General features: G+C 41.2%; 1 protein-coding gene and 1 long non-coding RNA gene across 2 annotated transcripts in view; both read right to left on the bottom strand.

Annotated features, from left to right (window-relative positions):
- MYO1E (myosin IE) overlaps nt 1–23,153 on the bottom strand; it is a 211,906-nt gene that overhangs the window by 108,426 nt on the left and 80,327 nt on the right. Inside the window, exons 2-4 of the mRNA XM_027067382.2 lie at nt 20,671–20,814; nt 12,069–12,158; nt 9,559–9,653 (exon numbers count right to left, since the gene is read on the bottom strand). Of these exons, the coding sequence (XP_026923183.1) occupies nt 9,559–9,653; nt 12,069–12,158; nt 20,671–20,814 (329 nt within the window). The remainder of the gene's footprint in view (nt 1–9,558; nt 9,654–12,068; nt 12,159–20,670; nt 20,815–23,153) is intronic.
- Nucleotides 1,431–5,175, bottom strand: LOC128315935 (uncharacterized). The gene is made up of 2 exons (XR_008299149.1): nt 2,541–5,175; nt 1,431–2,305 (listed from the first exon to the last, which is right to left on the bottom strand). It is a non-coding gene; the product is annotated as an uncharacterized LOC128315935 (long non-coding RNA).

The raw sequence follows: 23,153 nt of genomic DNA, 5'->3' as shown, positions 1-23,153 counted from the left end.
ACAAATTTGAATTCTGGATTTTGTAGCACAGAAGATGAATGAGCTAAGCAGCTATGGGTTGCTCATTCACTGGAATCGCAGGTGTCTGCTCGTGTCTTCAGGAGCTCATCGATGTCAATGATACTAATGCAGCCAGAGCTGTTGTGTTTTTTTCTGTTGGCACTCTCCAGAGTCCATGTTTACCTCCTATTCTCATAGTGCTTCACAGGCTTACTGAATGTCACACATCAGTCTCCCCTTTGCCTGTCCAGCTCAGGTCAGGCCCTCATAACCTCACTCGCTATCTGTATCCTCTCAAGGTCCCATGTCTTTTCTACCAGCAGACTCGATTTTGCAAACCAGACTTTTGTGCATCGTGTGTCTGCTCAGAGACCTGCAAGACATTGCCAAGGTCTGCAGGTTTGTCTCAGATCACCCGGCCTGTCATTCAAAGAGGGACCTGTCACCCAACCACACTTACCTCCCCAAATCGACCAGTCCGGCACTAAAGCAATGTGGCTATAATATAGAAACAGAAGAGGAAGGCCCAGTTCTGGCCCACAGGTAATTTATAAGGACAGTTTGTCAGCAGAAACTTTTAACAACCACAATGACATCCTCCTCACTCTCTCCCCATCACACAGTATGGTTCCAGAAGATCCCAGGCCATTCATGTTTTCTTCGTTCTACACATTCAGTTGGCGGTGGGGTGTGGTGGGGGGAGACTCAAATCAAGACCCAACATCTCTGTGACCCCTTTGCTGACTGTTGTAGTCCAAAGTGATCTCCCCCTTATCTAAATGCAAATTGTACTTAGAGCTCACTTCAAGTGTTTCAGCTTCAAAAGTATCAGTAAATAAACATTTATTGTGTGTACCAGAGAAACCCAGAAGCCTAACAACAGTTTCTAGTCATCAAAGATTGAAAAACGACTTAAAATGAGCACATGCAAATCAAATAATAATATTATTAAATAGGTGGTGAAAGTGAGGACTATATGAGTTGCTACTGAAATTCAGAAAGTAGAGAGATCACTGGGTTGAGGTTGATGAGAAAGGTTTGGGTGGGGGGCGGCGAGAACAACCCAGGCAAGGCTTTGGAGATGGAAGTGAACCTGACCCACTGGAGGGAAAAGAGTAGAGCAATTTGGTTAGAGTAGCAGAAAATAGAGTGAGAGGTGTCTCAAGCTAGGGACTTTGGACTCTGCTAGGCAATGGAGAGCCACTGAGATGTTTTAGCAGAAGTGCAACATAGTTTAAATGATATAATAATTTCGGGGGCGTCTGGAGCCTGCTTCGGATTCTGTGTCTCCTCTTTCTCTCTGCCCCTTCCCTACTTGTGCTCTCTCTCTCTCTCAAAAATAAATAAACATTAAAAAAATTAAATAAATGATAAAATAGGAGCATTTATCTGGCAACCATGTTTGGAAGAGAGAGTTGTGGAGGTGTAAGTTTTGGGGTAAAATGAAAAAAGAACCATTATGAACTTGTGCAATTTGAGACACTGGTATGTCACATAAAGGAGACTATTACGATGATACATTTGTGCTTCAGGCAGGAGTTGGTAAACTTTTCCTGTACAGGCCCAGATATGTTCTCTGTCACTACTCAACTGTGCCACTGAAGCACAGAAACAATCAGAGATAATGTGAAACAAACGGACGTAGCTTTGTTCCGATCAAACTTTGACAACAATGGGCCACAGTTTTTGAACCCACCGTTTAGGAGAAAGCCCAGCACTGGGGATACAGGCTCTCTTACTTCTCACAGTTGGAGTACCTTCTCACGTCTTCATGTAATATGACAGTGTTAATGCCCATGTGATAAAGAATGATCCCAACTTTTAGCTGAGAAGAACTCAAATAACTTAAATACATCTCCTTATAAATTTATCAAATGAACGTATCCATTGAAACTTAAGATAGCTTCTTAAACAGATATTAACCGTGTACATCATCAAGATTTCCTAAAGTCTGAAAGTGTGAACAAAATGAATATTTATTCAATGCTTACTTAATATCAGAATTCTATTATTTCAAAAAGGTCCACTTTATAATACACAGTTGTTTTATTTTTATGTGCCAAATAGGCATAGTTTTCAGTAGCACATCAGGGTATCTTTGATAAGTGCATACATTTAGGGGTGACTGGGTGGCTCGGTCAGTTAAGTGTCTGACTTTGGCTCAGGTCTTATGACTTGTGGTCCATGAGTTTGAGCCCCGTGTTGGGCTCTGTGCTGACAGCTCAGAGCCTGGAGCCTGCTTGGGATTCTGTGTCTCCCTCTCTCTCTGCCCCCCAGCCCCTGCTCACACTCTGTCTCTCTTGCTCTCTCAAAAAATAAACATTAAAAACAATACAAATGAGGGGTGGCCTGGGTGGCTCAGTCGGTTAAGCGGCCAACTTCGGCTCAGGTCATGATCTCACGGTCCATGAGTTCAAGCCCCGCGTCGGGCTCTGTGCTGACAGCTCAGAGCCTGGAGCCTGTTTCAGATTCTGTGTCTCCTTCTCTCTGCCCCTCCCCCATTCATGCTGTGTCTCTCTCTGTCTCAAAAATAAATAAACGTTAAAAAAAATAAAAAAAAAAAACAATACAAATGATACACGTACACACTTAAAACTACATGGCTCGAATGGAACATAATGCGGGGTGAAAAGCAGGGTTATCTGTAAAGCTGGCCTGCTGGCTTCCTCCACTGATGAAGGGCTTCTTTAACAGAACACACCAAATGCATGCATCAATATACATCCATAATCCCCTCACACATGCCCCGGGATAACAAGTCAATCAAGATAAAGAAATGACCCAGATATGGTCACCTACTTATATATGCATTCTTGTTAAGAAACTGAGATTAACATATTAGTAAGGTCATGATCTTTCATTAAGTCCATCTGTCTGTCCTCTACTGATGACAAAGCATAATCATCAGCTGCCTGGGTTGCATGGCCAACAACCTGTAAAGGATTAGGTTAAAACAAACATCTGTGCTTGGGTGGGGGGCGGGGAGACTTTTACCCTAGGAGCTCAAGTCCTGGATAACAAACCTCACCTCATAGTAGATGGTAGCTTTAACACCTCCACTGAAACGTGGGACATTTGAGCACTTAGCTCAAATACGGTAGCGTGTATTGAAAGTGCATGAGGTTTAATGTCAGGCTAGGGCTAAGTTCAAATAGAGACTCTGCCATTTACTAATTTGAGGATCTTAGAATTCTCTTAAGCCTCCGTTCCTGGATGAAACCTTGGGAAACAATAATGCCGACACCCAGAGTGGCTGTGAGGCTGATGGGGAAACATCCTGTTGCGGAGAGCGCCCAGCAGAGGGCAGGCATTCAGGAAGTGCATCCACCTGCACTAGTGGACAAGAGGACTGGGAATTAGGATTCCAGTTGCCTTAGTCTTGGTTCTCAACTAGAAAAATTGGGGAGCTTGAAAAAAAAACGATATTGATGTTCTGGGCCCACCATAAATCAGTTGAAACAGGATCTCTAGATGCGGAGTCTAGATTTCTTTATAGGCGCTGAACTAATAAAGGCAGTTCGGGAATTGGAAATCTTTATCCCTGGAAAGTTAAATTGGAGAATGCAAGGCACGGTGGATGAAATTAGCATCTACAGCAGCCACTTTTCCAGCCTTTCTGCCAGTGAGCTATTGAGGAAGACTTGGGGGAACACCTAAGGCAAATCCTGGGTGTTTATTCCTAAGACTTAATTAACCTAAAGGGTGGCAGGGGTTGGCAGGACAATGTAGGTTACTGAAAGGGGTCTAACCTACCAGGGAGTCGGGACAGGAAAATAAACACCAGAAATTATGGGTTTTCCCCAGGTAAGTAGACTTCTCAGGAGTATAGCAACATCCTTCCCTGTCTCCACATAGTTATGGGGGCCATGATCTGAGGACATTCACCAAGATGCTCATCCATCTGCTCTGAAGTCAAACTGGAAACGGGAATCTGGCTCTCCTCGTGGACTGTGTTCATGAGGGAAACAATTAACTGACCATCCAGGGCAGAATTCTCCTTATAAAATCATGAATTAAAGTCTAATCCATACTCATTCATGAGTGTGGTTGGCCAGTGTCAGTCTACCTGAGCCTGCTCAACCCCAGCTATTTTCACAAATCAAGTCTGTAGACAGTTGCAAAACTCAGGACCAAGACTCTGATGGAGGCCTATACTTGAGAAAGCAGCCTGTCTTCTTCCTTGAGTTCTTTCTTTTTAAATTCAATTTGTTACACTGATTTCTTGTCCTGCAATGGTCACCCATCTGTCCATCCTGTCACCATATCCATGTCTTATGAAAACGTGAGTAAATCTGGGAGGAAACTGATAATACTGCCTCTGTGTGCTGCCATCATCCATCCCATGTGAAGTGTGCATTTCATCCTGTAGACAAAGTGACACCTGGTGGGAAATTGGGCGGTGAGGTCTCTTAAAAGAACATGGGAGAGATTAGGTCATTAATTCTGTACTTCCTAATTAAATGATACTAAAAATTCCTAGTCTGACCAGCTATGGCAGAAGCCCTTAGCACAAGGACAAGGCCTCCCTTCCAGCCCCCAGGAAAATTAGGTTGTTTTCTCTTCCCAAATGCATTCAGGCCAACAGCATCTGACTCAGCCCCAAGTGAACAAGCACACAGCTCTCCCAGTGTCAGTGGCTGCAAACTTGGGCCTCTCTACTCCAAACGGCATTTCCCTGCCTTTGCTTTCCTCTAGTGTTATTTGGAAGACAGTTCCCAAACTGGGAGATCCGTCCACCCACAGATGAAGAAACTGAGGCCCAGACAAGTGTTAGGTTTGCTACCCAGGATCACAGAGCTGGTGAGAGTGAGCCACAGCATCACGCAGATAGCAAATCTACTTTCTCAAAGCAGATGAACAATGGCTCTTAGGTAGTAAAGAGAGGTCAGGCTTTTGCCTTCTGTCTCAGGAGGTAATCCCTAGGGCCCTGGAATATCCTGCCTCACAGAGTGTCTCTGTTTGCCTGGGGGCTTTGGAACTGGACAATGATTTATGATAAGGGCTTTGGGAAGCATCACATAAGTACTGACCCCTGGAGGAACTAGAGACTATAGGTGTTAGCCCGAAGCCTCATGGGGGGCTGGACACTAAAGTCAGCCATGCAGGCCGTGTGTGATTGAGCCCAAATTAAAACTCTGGACAACAAATTCTGCGTAAACTTTCCCAGTTGGCCACGCTACCACCAACTCACAGATGAATGGAAGGAGGTAACACCATCCATGACTCCAGGGGGAGTGGATGAGCAGAAGCTTCACATTTGGACCCCTTCCAGACCTTCTTTTGTGTGGTTCTGATTTGTATCCTTTTGCTATAATACAACTATAATTGTAAGCACAGCACTTCTATGAGTTCTGTAAGCTATTCTGGTAAATTATTGGACCCAACGGTGCTGGGAACCCCTGAATTTTTATCTAGCTGGGCAGAGTGAGGGTGACCTGAAACCCCCAAACTTGCGGCTGGCGTCCAAAGGGCAAGCAGTCTTATGAAGCACTGTCCCTTAGCCTGTGAAGTGTGCCCTAACTCTGGGTATTGTCAGAAGCCAAAGCAGATCCTTGCTCTACCATCACCTGAATTATAGCATAGCCACTGCAACAGAAATCCTTAGAGCAGGGTGTTCAAGTCTTTGCCACCTGAACAGCTGGGAGAAGGATCCTAAAGAACACAGGTCCTGCTCCAGTGCCCGTGCACCTGCAGGGATGGATGAGGGGGAAGTGAGAGTGGGAGACAGGAAGGCTGGGTCACTGAAGCAGTTTCCAGACTTGTGAAGCTCAGGCAACAAGACCAGTCCCTTCTTTCTCATCTCACTAGAGTCCCGGGAGGAAGGACAAAGGGCAGGGGAGTGTGTCTGAAAACTCACCCAATACTCTCTAACGTAATGCCAGTCAAGGAAACGCCTCCTATCTATTATCTATTGGCCAGTGAGCTCCACTTGGGGTCAAACAGAAGCATTTTCTGCTAAGCAACAACTCATCATCATCCAAGTATCCCCTTCCAAAGGAGCTTAACTGCATCTAATTAAGTATTTAGACCTAACTTCCGATTTACAGAAAGTCCAGTTGAAGGACTCAGTGTAATTAGACCATGAGGGAGCAATTAGACAAATCTACAAGGTGTCTATCAGGAAATGAGGTTGCTCTTTTCACCAAGTCAATGGCATGAAAAAATAATGGGGGCAGGAGGAAAACTATGGTAGAATAAGAAAAAAAAAAAAAGAATAGTCATGACAAAATGCAACCAGTGTTCCTTGATTTACATAAATCTGTGGGTAAGGACATGTTTGTAACAGAGAAATTTGAATGTGGACCTGTTTAATTTTAGATGATATGAAATTATTATTAATTATTTAGTTGTGATAATGATCCTGGTACAAAAAAAGAAAGCGTTTTTTATTTTCCAGAGATATATATGGAAATATTTAGAGGCAAAATGTCATGAAGTCTGTATTTACCTTGAAATACTTGAAGTCTGTATTTACCCTTGAAAGGCTTCAGTGTTTTTGCTTTATAGTTTTCACTTCAGAATCATGTAAATGTTTTATGTAATTATAAAACAAAATTAAAATTAAAATTTTTAAACCACTAAAATCCAAAATAAAATAAATGAACCTAACTGTTAGGTTAGACTGGCACAAAAGACACAGAAATAGATTCTTTTAATTGACTTTTAAAACTCAATATTTTGCCTGTACATCTAAAGGACAAAAAGAATAACAAACAAATTTTAAAGTGAACTCAGTTTTGCTATTAATAATATTGGTAGTTATTTTAAAGCATTAACAAAACTACTTATGTGTTTCATCCATTATATATGTTTACTCATTTATATTTATACTTTTTACATACACAGTATAAAGCAAATAATTGTGATAATGTCACCAGGAACAAAGATTTTCAGCATAAGAAAAAATGGGGTACAAATATAAAAACCAGAGAAGTAAAAATCCTATAATCTTAAAAATGAACTGGAAATTATCAGTATGAACTCATGTTTCATTGTTTTTCTTAAAAAAAGTTGTTTTTCTTTGCCTGTTAGCACTCTTAATGACTAGATTGATGATCTCTAAGTACCATCTTCCAGTAAAATGAACCAGGACTTTTTGGTGAAATGGTTGACTCTAGGGATCAGGAGAAAACGTACAAGAGAGCCTGACATCATTTTTTTTTTTTTTTAAGATTTTATTTTTAGTAATCTCTGCAGCCAACATGGGGCTTGAACTTACAACCCTGAGATCAAGAGTCGCACATTCCACCAACTAAGCCAGCCAGGAGCCCTGAGAGCCTGATGTCTTGGATAAGAAAACTATCAAAGACAACTGGGGTCACGTCAAAGGACACAGGAGCCAATACAAAGGGCTCCCAATGGCCAAAAACAGGACCATTTGAGCCCCAAAGAAAAACTGCAATGTAAGTAAACAGACAAGATATTTAAAATCTACTAGTTTGGAATGATACTGAAAATAACACTTTATCCTGGGAGGTTGCTAGGGCATCAACTCATTGCTTTGAAAATCGGTAAATAAAGACAACAAATCAAGCTTTGTATCTAGTTTCCCCACATAAATTGTATTTTAGGGTAACTAAATAATTCCAGCAATAAATGTGGAAGGAATAACAGAATTAGAAAATAACTGCTTTTCAACCACAAATGAAACCATGATGTGAAATGAGAATTTATAATGGATGGACCCACTGGTAATCTGAACATCACATGAAGATAGACCAACAAGCATTAAGGGCATGGCATCATGGATGAAACATTTTTGCCAAAACATTAAATCTGAACCTGATCAAGCTTTTAGATCTAAATAGAGATTTACATGAAATATTGGGGACAGAGGAACGTCATGGTATACAACCAGCTAATCCCAGACTGTGGAAAATTCTGCAGGGGAGCAATGTTTTCTTTAACAAGTAAATGCCAAGAAAACAAAAAGAATAAGAGAAAACCGTTAATGATTAGGAGACTTGAGACACATATAACCCAGTGCCATGTGTGAGCCTTGTTTGGAACCTGAGTAAAAATACACCAACTAAAAAAGAGAATTTGTAAGACAGACATGGAATTGGAATACTGGTAATATTAGATATATTAAAAGAATTATTCATTTATCAAGTATGATAAGAACGATAGTTTAGAGGCACATCTTAAATCAGTGACAAGTGAAATAATTTGCTACCTAGGATATGCTTTCAATAACCAAGTGGGGGCAGGATGAAGGACAAGGTAAAAGAGGATTAGCCATATAGGAATATCTGTATAGGCTGGGTGATAGATCCACAGGAAATTATTATATTATAATACTCTTTCTCATTTTGTTTATGTTTGTAAATATTCAGAACTCAAAAATTTTTAAAAGTGCTTCGGTTAAAAAAATAGAAGAACTGGGGCACCTGGGTGGCTCAGTTGGTTAAGTGTCTGACTTGGGCTCAGATTATGATCTCACAGCTTATGAGTTTGAGCCCTGCGTTGGACTCTGGTGCTGACAGTTCAGAGCCCTGGAGCCTGTTTTAGACTCTGGGTCTCCCTCTCTCTCTGTCCCTCCCCTGTTCATATTCTCTCTCTGTCCCTCTCTCTATCTCTCTCTGTCTCTCAAAAATGAATATATATAGGGGGCGCCTGGGTGGCTCAGTCAGTTAAGCGTCAACTTTGGCTCAGGCCATGATCTCATGGTTGGTGAGTTCATGCCCCACATCGGGCTCTGTGCTGTCAGCTCAGAGCTTGGAGCCTGCTTCAGATTCTGTGTCTCCCTCTCTCTCTGCCCCTCCCCTGCTCATCCTCTGAATCTCTCTGCCTCTCAAAACTAAATAAACGTTAAAAAAATTTTTTTAATTAAAAAAATATACATAAAATTCTAAAGAGATGAAGGCAAATATGACAAAATGTTAACAACTGTCAAGTTCTAAGTGATGGGAACATGGATGCTTACGTTCTCCATATGTTTGAAAATGTTCATAATAGTAAATAAACAAAATGGTAAAAGCACTTCAACCCAGCAAAGACACAGAATTGGCTAAAAGGTTGAAAGGATTTTGAAATGGAGCCACAGACACTTAAGGCTGGTGTTTGCCAGTGATGCCCTCAGAAGATTAAAAGTCGATGACAAAGTATACTAAAACAAGTTCAAATGTGAACTACTCAGTTATTAAGGAAAAGAAAAAGAGGGACGTAGGGACTCCAGTTGACAAAATAGTGAAACACGCTTATTGTACCTACAACATAAAGGGTCTCCAATACAGGGGGAAGGCAGTCAAATGGGAGGGGAGATATTTTATGATGTTAGCTCAGAGCCCAGTGACAATCAGAGAGAGGTCAGGCTAGAACCACGTGCCCTAAAGCCTTAACGCCTTAAGCAACCGAAGTATGAACCACAATCCCCTGAAAACACAAAGCTTTTATGATGTGGAGTTATAAAATAACCCAAGACAAAGCAGATCACCTGCTGGTTACCCAGGTACCTAAACCAGCCTCTGACCCCAGCAGCTATTGAAAAAGCACTGTTCCTTGACAGAATGCTAACTTCGGCATGGTCTCACGCCCTCATAAGGTTCTTTCCCATACCTGATGATGACACACTGGTTCTCTCTGTCAATGATCATGTTTCTGTACATATTATCTGCGAGAGCATAGATATGTGGTGGGTTTTCATACTGAGCCTAGAGAAGCAAAAACAAAACGGAAACAAAACCATGGTCAGATAGAGCAACAAATTAGCGTTTCTTTTCCCGGTCTCAGAAATGAATTCGCCACTGTAAAGTTCCAGTCTTAAGGGTTGCATAACACAAGAATTCCTAAGCTTGCCTAGGTCATCAGGAGTTACACCTAACAAAATGGAGATGGGCTTGGGAAGGACTCTTCTGTCTCCAAAGTGTGTGACTCAGCCTTCAGAAGTGAACCACGTCTTCAGATGCTCCAGCACCACACCCTTCCACCTGACACGCCTCTGCAGACGACCTTCCATTTCTAAATGTTTCTGAAGACACCTGGGCCACAGGTCTCAAGAGAGGCCTACTAAAAACCTGGATCTGACTTTTACTAGAATTCTAAATCCCTACATAATTTTTTTTCTAAGAGGTAAGGCAGAGACTCTGGAACCCTAGACGAAATTAAGGGAAACTATCTCTGAATGAGGAGAGAACCTAACATTTCCCATGAGAGGGCAAGAGGTATAGTCCTTTAAAGGGATGAACCGGTTGGACCAGTCTATTTCATCTCAATGGATGAAAAAAATCCTACCACATCTCCATATTTCCTCCCCGGGATACTCTGCTTTCCTCTCATGGGCTAGCTTAGCTATGCAGAAATACAAATTCACCGGGGCGCCTGGGTGGCGCAGTCGGTTGAGCGTCCGACTTCAGCCAGGTTGTGATCTCGCGGTCCGTGAGTTCGAGCCCCGCGTCAGGCTCTGGGCTGATGGCTCAGAGCCTGGAGCCTGTTTCCGATTCGGTGTCTCCCTCTCTCTCTGCCCCTCCCCCGTTCATGCTCTGTCTCTCTCTGTCCCAAAAATAAATAAACGTTGAAAAAAAAAATTAAAAAAAAAAAAAAAAAGAAATACAAATTCACCAAGAAATTCATGGTGTCAGGACAACTTCAGCCCCACTTTCTTCAGTTTCTTGGAGTTTAACACCACTACCTCAAATATTACTAAAAAGGAAAATACTTCATGTGGTACAAAGCTGAAGAATTTTCCTTGCATTTAAGACCACCTAACATCAAACAGTGAGCATGGCAGATCCAGTGAGAAGACATTTAGACTCTGTCTTACCCCTCACTGGTCCCATCTCTAAAGTAGGGATAATATTGTCCAATACTCAACAGATCTGAGTAGTTAACTTCTCTGAGCCTTAGTTTCTTCATCTGTGAAAGAGGATTGCTCATCTGTGAAATGGGGTTGGACAGTGATACACAGTCAGCACCCGGGGGGTGTTTTATTATTGCTGCAGCTACCACAGTACCCGGCATTCAGCAAATACCAATTTTACAACACTCTGACCATTCGCAGTTAAAAATAAATACACTTTTTACAATTCTAGGGCATTTCTTTAAAGAGAACTCTTTAAAAGATAAATGGTCTAAGAGGGACTCATGTAGCAATGCTTTTCCGAGAACTGGAAAGAAACAACGTGAATGCACAGCACTTGCACCCACCCCGCCTTGGCCTTGGCCAGGATTGAGAATGCCAAGCCAGCTCCGTGCCTGCTGCCCCCGGGGCCCCGCTGATCAGGGCGCCAGGGCAGAGCTAGCCTCTGTTGACAGTGTTTCCCTTGTGCTGGGCTCCCATAAAGGCAGCATTATCAAAGGTCTTTCGCGTGGCAGCCTCCTTGGGCTCCAGCTACCAGTACCATTCATCTGGCAACAATGGGGTGGGCTCTTGCTCTGGGTAAATTGCCTTCCACTTCAACTGATGAATTTGTGTGGGCTCTCTTTTGTTTGTTTTCCAGGGGTCAGGATTAATGAACGCTCTCGTGCTTCTGCTGCGGAGGAAAGAAGGAAGGAAAAAGATGCAGAGAAGGAGAGGCCTGGGGAAATACTGAATCCCGTAAGGAAATATATTAATTAGAATTACAGTTTCTATTTTCATCACACACAACGAAAATGGCTATGGAGCTGGATCTGAATAGGGACCAGAGTCACATTAATAAAGAAATAATGAAAAGATTCATTTTTCATGTTCCATTCATAGCCACAGCTTAACTAAGGTTCTGATTTGGAGAGACTGGTTCTCAGCGCCCTATTTATTTTTTACCCATTACTGATTTTTTAGTCCTTAGAATTTTGTGGCCTGTGTGGAAAGAGGAATTCCCCTCTGCTGCCCCCGACACACGCTGTAGGTCCTACATTCTATTTGACTAGTTTTGTAAATAATAGTACTATATTAGATAGCCCTATGCTTTTTTGAGCTGCATTCTAACCAGCAGCACATTAAAAATCAAACAATGTCACCTACTTGAGCTTCCCCAATAAATAATTCATAATAAGAAAATGCAAATGTATTACCAACTTCAAGAAAAACTACCCATGCGTCATAAAAGCCCCAAACACTACAGTAATTTATGTGGCATGTTACTTACCGCTCCTTGGTACATTTCAATTTCCTTTTCCCCAAAATATGGCATCTGCTTGAAAGGGTTGACTGAGATTAATACGGATCCTATATATGTCTGAATTTATATCCAGTTAAGGTCCAGCATTAATCTTCACAGCTACACACTTTTCAAATTAAGTAACCAGATGTTATCAGGAATTCATAATGACTGTACAAACAAAAAGCTCAAATACCTGTTTTCTAAAAGATTACAAATAAAGACAAAAGCAATTACCAACTAGCTCGGGTGCTGATCCTCTCCAGGAAGGGTAATGAGATAAATTACCAAGGTGCTACTAAAAGAAACCATTATTTTAAATGAATTGAAGCACATCCTTTTAAGACAGGGGACAGGTATGGCTAGGAAGCAAAACAAAACAAAACAAAACAAACAAAACAGAAGTGACCTAGAAGTGAAAGCAAGTATCATTACTTTTCTCGAATAGCATTTTTTCCTGGAACTTTCATATCTCTTAGGTATACTAAAAATGTATTTACTTACTCATTTAACAAATAGATACACGATGGACTGAACAGTCCTACTCCTTAGAAGCTATGGCGAACTGAGTTATAGCTATAAGACATTATTTGGAGCAGAAAATTACAAGCCCACACAGATTAGGTTTAGGGAAAAAAGGTATTATTTCTACATGGGGAATCTAGGAAGGCCTTTCAGAAGAGAAAGTGTTCATACTGACTCTTAACTGTTTTACACAACACATTATAATGTGCCCAAATACATGAAGTATTATTATAACATAAAAATATTTCCTTTATTTATTCAATAATTGACTAGTTTGAATTGGGCATCTACAATATGCCAGGCACTGTTCCGGATACTGGGGATACAGCAATGAACAAAATAAAAGAGATCAAACTCTCTGCCCTCTTAGAGGAAAATAAAAATTATTTAAAAAAAAAAGAAAACAACAACAAACATGACAAAATACACATTCTTGAAGTGCCTGGGTGGCTCAGTCGGTCATCGTTCGTGGGTTCGAGCCCTGCATTGGGCTCTGTGCTGTCCACCTGCTTCGGATCCTCTCCCTCTCTGTCTGCCCTTCCCCCCCTCCTCAAAAATAAACATTAAAAAAAATACACATATTCAAAATTATTTATTTTAATCAAGGATTTCAAAATGTTCGGAAATTTCGCAGTTAAAGGTGTAAAGCGATGACATTTCCTCCCCCAAGGGGGCATTTATATATTTATATGATAGGACCTGGGTGTCAAACAGAGTAGCACAGGGAATCCAGTCAGATAACCCGGTTCTACTCTGACCTTGGGCAGGTCACATCTCTAAGCTGTGGCTAATGGGTGATGGCATACAATAGCACCTACCTGATAGGCTTATTATGACAATTAAATAAACAGAATAGGGGCATCTGGGTAGCTCAGTTGGTTGAAAGTCCGACTTCGGCTCAGGTCATGATCTCGCAGTTTGGGAGTTCGAGCCTCTCAATCGGCTCTGTGTTGCCCACTTTGGATCGTCTCTCTCCCTCTTTCTCTACCCTTCCCTTGCTCATGAGCTCTCTCTCTCAAAAATAAATAAAACATTAAAACAAACAGTATAGAAAGTTCAGCACTTTCCTTAATTTGTATACCTTGAGATGCTTCTTCTGTCACATATTAATGTATTTGAGACACAGCTTTGGTGTTATTATTGAACACAAATGAGCCAAGTGTGGGAAAGATCAGATAATATTTGAAAATTAGTATTTACATGTGAAGGTGAACATATGGAAAGATTCCATTGCCATTCTGCTCCCCTTTTCACTGACCAGAAAGATCTTCAGGCTTGAAAGGGCTGACCATGAAAGAGTAGGAGAGAAGACAGGGCTGTTTTAAGAGCACACCCAGATGCAACCAGTACTACTCAGAGGGCAATTCTTGGCACTAAGAGCAAAAGGGAATGAAATGGTGAAATCCTAACTGAAAATCACTAAAGAATCATGGAAGAATGGCCGAGAGCAAATGTGGTTCCAAGTGCCAAAGCCAGGTGAGGCCAATGACAGATTACTAGCTGTCTACTTGTTTTTGAGGCAAAACTGAGAACAGATTGATTTATTATTAAAATTATTAAGCAGATAAGAAATGCCCATGATGTTGTAACGAAGAGCCAGTAAGCGTTGGTAATATGAACACTGATCGAACACAAACACATTTACACTTACACAGTACTAATTAAACTCCTAACAACAACCCTATCACTCTTTCACTCCTATTTTACAATGAGGAAACTGAGGCATAGAGAAATTTAAAAACTTGCTCAAAGTCACAAGCTAGTAAGTGGCAGAGCTATGATTCAAACCCAGGCAGTCTGGTTCTAGAGTACACAATCTTAATCAATAAGCTATAATGTTTTTCTAAGTTAGCAAGTATTGTTGCTATTGTTAATATTGTTATTACTACTGGTAGCATTGCCAGATACAATAAATAAAATACAAACACCCAGTTAAATTTGAAGTTCAGATAAACAACGAATAATTTGTTTTACATATGTATATATATTTCCTCCTCAATAGGCATGCCCCAAGCAATTCTTCAGACACATTTATACTAAAAAGTAATTTGTTACTTATCTCAAACTCAAGTTTAACCATACATCCTGTATTTTATCTGGCAATCCTAAGTTGGTAGCACAAGAATTTCATGCAGGATGGATGGGGGTTCAGTTAGAGCGCTCTATGATCTCTTATAACTTTAGATTCTGTGATTCTTTGGGGACTCGAAATTATATAACCCTTAGTTGATTTTTTTTTTTTTTTTAAGTATCCTTTCCACATGGTAGGAACTAAATCAAAACTCAGTGAATGTGGTTTGGCCTTCATTCTGAGTCTCATGCTAAACAAATATAGTAATTCTTTTTTTTTTTTTTAAGTTTATTTATTTATCTGGGGTGGGAGGGGGAGGGGGGGAGAGAAGGAGAGAGAGAGACAGAGAGACAGAGAGACAGAGAGACAGAGAGAAACCCAAGCAGGCTCTGCACCACCAGTGTGGAGCCCCACACAGAGCTCAAACTCACAAACCCATGAACTGTGAGACCACAACCTGAGCTGAAATCAGGAGTCAGAGGACTAACCGACTGAGCCACCCAGGTGCCCCCAAAATATAGTAATCCTTATGGTAAACCCAATTTTCAAGAAATACAGCACTGCTACCACCATCCTCATTTCAGAAGAGGAGATGTCTAGATCTACATTTAACTCAAGGTGAAAACAAACTTGACCAAGTATGTACGATCTGTGCATGGCGGAAGGTGAGCCTTCCCTTAGTTGTAAAAGGAATGCTGTGAATGCAACCTGTCCTGGACGGATCGGCACTACACACAAAGAAGAAAGAGCAGCCTGAGGACATAAGCTAAAAATATCAGCTCCCCACCAACCCCTTCCTACCCAAGCCCTTGGCCATCTGATAAACATGTATTGGGCTGCATGAGAGCTCCTATAGGAACCAATACTTTTTTTACTCTCAATAATAAGCTATGTGAAAAGACATCCTAGAATGTCTTGATTTTCACTAAGTAGTGTACATAAATTCTGGTACGAAGACACAGAAAGGGGTGCCAGGATGGCTCAGTTGGTTAAGTGACCAACTTCAGCTCAGGTCATGATCTCACAGTTTGTGGGTTTGAGCCCCATGTCGGGCTCTGTGCTGACAGCTCAGAGCCTGGAGCCTAATTCAGAGTCTGTGTCTCCTTGTCTCTCTGTCTCTCCCCTGCTCGCACTCTGTCTCTCTCTCTCAAAAATAGATAAAACATAAAAAAAGAAGAAGACACACAAAAAAACCCTCTTTCGGATCATTCTAGGCCAATCCTGAATCAGTGACGCAGTAGAAGAGGGAAAACTATAGCTATTCCCTCACTCTTCCAGTAGGGCTCTCAAGGTCAATATTATTTGGGAGGATTCCTGAAAAATAAAGTTTGGTTTGAGATGAATAATGCAGGTCAGGCCTGGCTAAGTAGCCACAAACTTAACTAAATCAAAAGAATTAAGAGAAGAGAATGAATTTAGTATTTGAAGAAAACAAACATAATTTAGTTATTCCAGGTGTGAATTTGGCCTAATTTGTTTATCTGATGGCCTGCCCTGCTTTTCACCTGGTCTGCAGAGACCCCAGCTGCTTCTCTGAGATCACAGGTCTCCTACTAGGTGGGGCCCTTTCCCAGACAACTCAAATACTCACTCCCACTCTCTACTACATAATTCAGGTGTGCCTTTGGAAAAAGCTGCTCAGCAGAATCAGAATGTAACCTGTCTCCACCCACATAATTTATGGTTGTGAAGGTGTGGCCCAAGGTTAATTTTTAAAATGTATGGAGACATGAGGCTATGATACTATATACACACACATACTAACCAGACAAAAATAAAATAAACATCCTCTTATCCAACAGAATGTACAAGACAGATGAGACCCAATAGATCTTTAATTGATTGGTTTCCAAACACTTGTGGATCCATGAGTTTTCACTGTTCTGCAGCAAGGATGACAGAAAGACAAACATGCCTTGAATCTTTTATGAAGCTCAATACATTGACTATATAGGATTGTTTTTTACTTGTAGATAATTTCCTTTCTACTTCTGGGGTGTTAAAACATTCTTTTTTTTTTTATTAACTTTATTTTTAAGTAATCTCTATACCCAACATGGGATTCAAATTCATGACCTTGGGATCAAGGGTCACATGTCTTACTGGCTGAGACAGCCAGGTGCCCCCTAAAATATTCTTTTTTTTTATGAAATGTGATGATAGCACAGGTTCTGTAAGTTTTTTTTTAAGGGTCTTACAGACAAAGTTGAGTTTTAACTTAAAAAAAATTTTTTTTAATAGCAAGTGAATTTGCAAAACCACCCACACTGATCTAGTTGACTTCCCTGGATATATCACTGAAGAGAACAGGGAGGTGAGGTGACTTCCTGAAGCCACATACGTGGAACTTGAGCCTCTGGCTCCGGCCACCAGACCAACATCCATGTCACCGCAGCATGCTGTCACCGCAGCAGGCTGTCACCGCAGCACACAGCCCCCTCCGTGTGAGCTGACTGCCAAGGGCCAAACCTCGGAACTACTGCACTGCCTTGGGCTCCAGTTGCTCTGACATAAAAGTCTCAACCAATTCAAGGGCTGAAAATGCCAAACACACTTGAGTGTGGTCTTTGAGTAAAAACAAGTTGGGAGAAAGTTGGAGCAAATGAGCGGGGAGCGCTTTGCACAGGAACTATTTTCATCAGCGAAGTGGCTATAAATGATGTCTCGCCAAGCACAAGAGCGAATATTGCGGTGTTTTCCTCATATATTTTAGAATGTAATTTTAAGAAGTGTGGCAACATTCAGGAAAAAAACGGATGGTAAATTAAACCTTCCTTGTCTTAGGATAAATAGCTGAAAATTATGGGGTTTTATTGGTAAACAGTGTTTGCATTTTCTAAGTAGATTTTTTTTTCCTAATGTAGAACAAAGAAATGTGCATTCAGCCTGAATGCATTAACGATTGATTGTTCCAAACGCTGACCTTCAATACAAAACAATGTGCTGGTATTAGATGTAGAGGAGGCAAAAGAAGCAATTTTATAACTTAACATGAAATTGAATCTCTTCTTGCCTTAACTATTAAGCTTAGGAGAGAGAGGGAAGAAATCCTCTTATTTAAAATAATGTTACTCTATCATAATAATATTCCCATAGCACTGAACTGATAAACGATGCTTTTATCACTTAACAGAGGAAAAGATCTGCAGTTAGACACTTGCTATGACGTCATAAACATCCAAAAGAATCCTCAAGCTTCCTCAAAGTCGAAAGCTGCTCTGTGCTCTTGATGGAAAGCACACGGATGCTGAGTTTCTCGTGTATTGAGTGGGTAGAGATTTCTAAAACACGAAGCCATTAATGGTCAACTAACTCATTTCCTTGGTAGAACACACGATTAGTCAGCCATTGATTCAAAGACATCAATTCAAAGGCTTGTAATCAGCCCCCTCTGTGTGAGTCATTTAAAAATTCTGCTGTCTGAATATAAAAAGCAAGTCTTGATAGTTAACAGATTTTCAATGAATACTTAATACAATGCACCATGCCAAGAATTATGCAGGAAACTAAGAAATATATGAGGCAAGATGATGGTATTTCTGTTAAAATTAACAAGAAAGCATGCATACACACACACACACATTTATATGTTAGACATGCAGATATATGTTAATATATATGTTAAGTTGAAAATTATACACCAAGAGGTTATGGTGGGATTATAGATGACAATCTCCTTTCTGGTTGACTGCATTTTATAAGTCATGTTAAATGAACGTATTGCTTTAAAGAGTTTTTGTTTTTATTTTTAGAAGATATATGAAACAAAATTCCCATCCTCAAAGAGTTTCTGGTGTTTTAGGGGTAAATGATCTTTATACGGAGAAGGGTGAGTCTGTCCAGTTTGACAATGGACTGACTGCTGATAACCACTAACATCATTTTTTTTCTTACTCAGCTTTTCAAACAACCATGTTTCTATGTAAATAACATAATAAGCTAAGCTCATGTACTAAGAACATGGAAAATAATTTGCTGAACTATATTCAGTGGAAATTCTCCTTTAATGGGCTTGTCGATAAACCAATCTCCCATTTAAAACACTTTCTATGGTAAAATGCATTTGAATTTTCAATAAGCAACTTTAAAGTTGAATTTTTGGAACATAACTCAGAAATACGGAAGGAACATACACACTTGCCTTAGTATATGGTAATAACTAAGGCTTTCTGTTACTTACTGCGTTCATTATTTCATTTAGCCCTACAATAGGCTCATCTGGGAGATTTCATTATGCTCAGGTGGGAGATTTCATTACCACCCCCATTTCACAGGTGAGGAAATCAAGGCACACAGATCCCAAAACTCGCATCAGGTCACCAGGCCCATGCGGAGTAAGGTTCGAAGCCAGGCAGTCCAGAACCACGTCCTGCACCCAACTCTTAATCACCTGCCAGTTCTCAGGGGGCACGGGACTTGCACACAGAAGTGTTATCATGATGATAAGCCCAGATTAAAGTCAGCATATGTCAATTTTTTGACCAAATAAAATGAAAACTTCCCACTGAATACAACTGCTTCCATACAATTAAAGCAAACTCTGCAGACATGTCTAGCAGTCAGCAAACTGTTTTCTCTAAAGGGCCAGAAAGTAATTATTTTAGGTCATATGGTCCTGGTGCAACCGCTCGCCTCTGCCTTTGTAGCACGAAAGCAGGCACAGACAATAAGTAAAAGCATGAGCGCGGCTACATTCCAAGAAGACCTCTGTTACAAAATGGGCAGTGGGCAGATTTCATTTGCAGGCGGTAGGCTGCCTCTCCCATCAAGATGCTATTATTAACGTAGCTAACGAATCCAAATATATCTGCTAATCCTTAAAGAGCAGGGGTTTAGGGTTTTAACGATCCAGACATTTGGTAAGATTTCCTATGGTAAATAAGAAATGGCCCAGTATCGTCAGAGCCATCCAAGTGTCTCGGAATAGTTTTGTTCATTAGTACTGCTGGTTAAAGACCTGGTGCGTTGAACTCCCCACTCACCGATGAGGAGACAAGCAATCCCTGCAAAAGTATTGTTGCATATGTATGGATGTTTTTAACTAATAGTCACACGAGTGGTATAAATAACAAACAGAAGCTACAGAAATCTATACCTCCTCAAGCTTTGGGGGTTAAAATCTAAAATGTATGCAACAGCAGGCGTAAACACTCCCCCATCACTGGTCCTCCGTAACACCATGGCTTCAGAAGTCACCAAGTGCACCACAGTTGAACCTTCTGGTGCTGTCATATAGATTTCCACCGATCTTTACACATATACAACCAACTCTCCAAACGTTTCATGAAGAGATGTTTGTACAGTTGCACCAAACAACATCGAATCCTGTAGGAACTTAGGCAAATATCACAGTTCTCTGTGTATAATGAAGCCAACACACATTTAAATCAAATTTCCATTCTGAATTTTTTAAAGCCCTATAAAAAATGGCATCTGGCAAGCTAAAATTGAAACATAAAGAACAACGCAAGAATGTCAGGCATTTTCAATAGTTGATCTTCCCATCTCATGTTTCCATTAGTAAACATAAGAATGCAGAAAAACTGGCAAAATTGCATATTTTTTGCATGAGGCAATCTTTTTAAAACCTTTTAGGTCCGGACTGAACTGTCTGCTTTGTAATTAAGGAGATCTATGGACAGAATTCTCTGCAGACCTGGACTTTCCCTAGGAACGGCAGAGGTTTTAGATGCCACGCGCCTGGCTAAAGCACGTCAAAGGTACAGTGCCATCGATTGAAACAGACGAATACTGGCTGCATCTTTATTTTGTGAAATGCCAGGAAGATGATTTAGCGTCACCTGTGCCCTTCCCACAACCTCAACGAAGGGGCAGAAAAGAACAAAACCGCGTTCTGAAATGGTGAAAATGACTCGAGGACCTCGTGTCCATTCAGAATTTCAGACGGATCTTCTCACCCTAGGAACCAGCCACCTTTTCCTGGGGATATGGTCATCTTACTCAGAAAAGCCCAAAGAAGCTCATAAAGGATACAAAAATGTAGTCATCCATGTATCTCTTCTTTAGATTCTCCACGATGGCATTCTCTGTGATCTTGGAGAGCAGGACCATGTCATCCACACCACTGTGCTTAACATTGTGGCTCTGCCAGTGGTACCGGTAGGCACCTTTGCTTCCCTGTGAACATAAAAGACACAGTTCTTAGGATGGTTTATTTTCTCCCAGTGTAAAAAAAAAAAAAATCACTAAGTTCCCATATCTTCTTCATATCAAATGAAGCAGAACGAGCAGAACAAAGATTTTTTAGCAATAGCTCTGGATTCACATTGCAGGCTGGCCACCTACAAACTAAGAGAAGTGGGGAAAAGTCATCTAGGCTCACTGTATCATGGAAGCTTCTCTTTTCTCATTTGTAAAATGGGAGAAATTAAGACCCACTCCATAGAGTCGCTGTAAGGATTGAATAAAAAAAACACACATCAAGTGCCAAAGAGTATCTAGAGTATAACACAATAAGTGATTCAATAGTCTCCAATAATTCCTCAACCTTATCGTTTTGTAGAAGTAACAATAAAATAAGCAATGGAAGAGAAACTTTCTGGATTTGTTTTGCAAATTATATGACAGAGCTCAGAAGCAGAAGCAATATGTATCACACAATGGCTAGGTCATATTGTCGTAATTTCTCAAATCATCTAAATCATTCTCCCTCCAAAAACTTATCACTGTCATTGTAATATTGGCCTCCAAGATTCAGAAGATAAGCTACATTAAAAAAAAAATTTTTTTTTAATGTTCATTTATTTTTGAGTGAGAGAGGGAGAGCAAGCGCACCAGCGGGGGAGGGGCAGAGAGAGAGGGAGACACAGAATCTGAAGCAGGCTCCAGGCTCCAGGCTCCAAGCTTCAGCACAGAGCTAGATGCGGGGCTCGAACCTATGAACTGTGAGATCATGACCTGAGCTGAACACTCAACTAACTGAGTCACTCGGGCCCCCCTAGATAAGCTACGTTTTGATGGCTGATCACTGCTATATAAACAAGGAAATGGATAAGACAGCCTGAACGTGATTATAGAACGTGCTGTGGACAGGAGGACCTCATCCAGCCCCGTGGCCTCCTTGGAGAGATGAAGCTATAGCCCTTGTAGGTTTACTGGGTTTACAACATAACACCAGGGGTGGCCTCTGAACACCCTGTGGCCTGCAGGACTTCTTTCACTCGGCACTTCTGTAGTGGGATCCCCCATATGTTTAGCTATGTGCCAAGTCCTGCAGATGGGAGCACCACGGTGATTGCACTTGGGAACCTCATGTCCATTGAAGGACACCTAGCAATTGACGGAAGTAATTCACGCAACAGTCAATATGTAAACACATGTCAAATGGGTGTGTCAGGAAGGTGGAAGACTTTTTGGTCCGAGGAAAGACAGAAATAATTTCCTGGAGAAGGTGCCATTGGTAGTGGATCTAAAATATGTTGAATTGCCAGAGAAGACAAGACAAGGAGGGCTATCCATTATAATCTACATTCACTAGGGCAAGAATCTAATACATATGAGATAATGGCAAATGAGACATGACAAGATACTAGAAGATCCTTCCTTCCCTTCACAACCTTCATGCATCCTACTGAAGATGTCATGTGCTGCATAAGTGTGGTGAGCATTGACCTGAGTGAGACAGTTCCTGCCCCCTTCCTGGGAGTTCGCTTTTTGGGGAGTTTAGATAAAGGAGAGAAAAATTCTGAATAAGGGTTATCTAGAAAGGCCACATGTTCAGATGTCAAAACTGGAATGAGAAAAGGTTCTTCAAGAGAAGGGAGGTGGAAGGAAACCAGATAAATACCATTTTAAATTTCACTTTTAAAAATTGTATAATTTGGGGCACCTGGGTGGCTCAGTCAGTTAAACGTCTGACTCTTGATTTCTGTTCAGTTCAGGACCTCACAACTCATGAGCGTGAGCCCCACATCAGTCTCTGTGCTGGCAGTGCTGAGCCTGCCTGGGATTCTCCATTTCCCTCTCTCTGCTCCTCCTCGCTTGTGCTCTCTCTCTCTCCCTCAAAAATAAATAAACATTAAAAAATAAATAAAAATTGTGAAACGTTTTCTCTGTAGGAGTCATGGGTCCTTCATAAGAGCAATTCTAAGAGGCTCCGGCAAAAGCAGGTTTGAAAACCAGCCAGGAAAGACCTACCATAGGAAAGGTGTACCAGTGCCATGGGCTCAAGCTCCAGAAAAGACCTCTGGAAGCCTTAGCATCCATGTTGCCTTACAGAGGGACTGTTTATAGGATATATTTGGCTTTTGCAGAACCACATGCAGCATCAGTTCTACAAAACTACCACAGACCTCACCACACCTTCTTCCCCTTGTGGCAAAGCAGAAAGAGAGAAAAGGCACTGGCTGCAGCATGACTCACTAGATCTCAATCAAATGGCCACAGTCTACTTCCAACCACATGAAGATTCCCGGCCACTCCTGCCCTGCCTCTGCCCTCCCTTCTTTTCTTGATCA

Source organism: Acinonyx jubatus, chromosome B3, assembly GCF_027475565.1.
Source record: "Acinonyx jubatus isolate Ajub_Pintada_27869175 chromosome B3, VMU_Ajub_asm_v1.0, whole genome shotgun sequence".
Taxonomy (NCBI): Eukaryota; Metazoa; Chordata; class Mammalia; order Carnivora; family Felidae; genus Acinonyx; species Acinonyx jubatus.
Note: the sequence above shows the minus strand (reverse complement) of the source record. Positions and strands in the feature narration are given on the sequence as shown.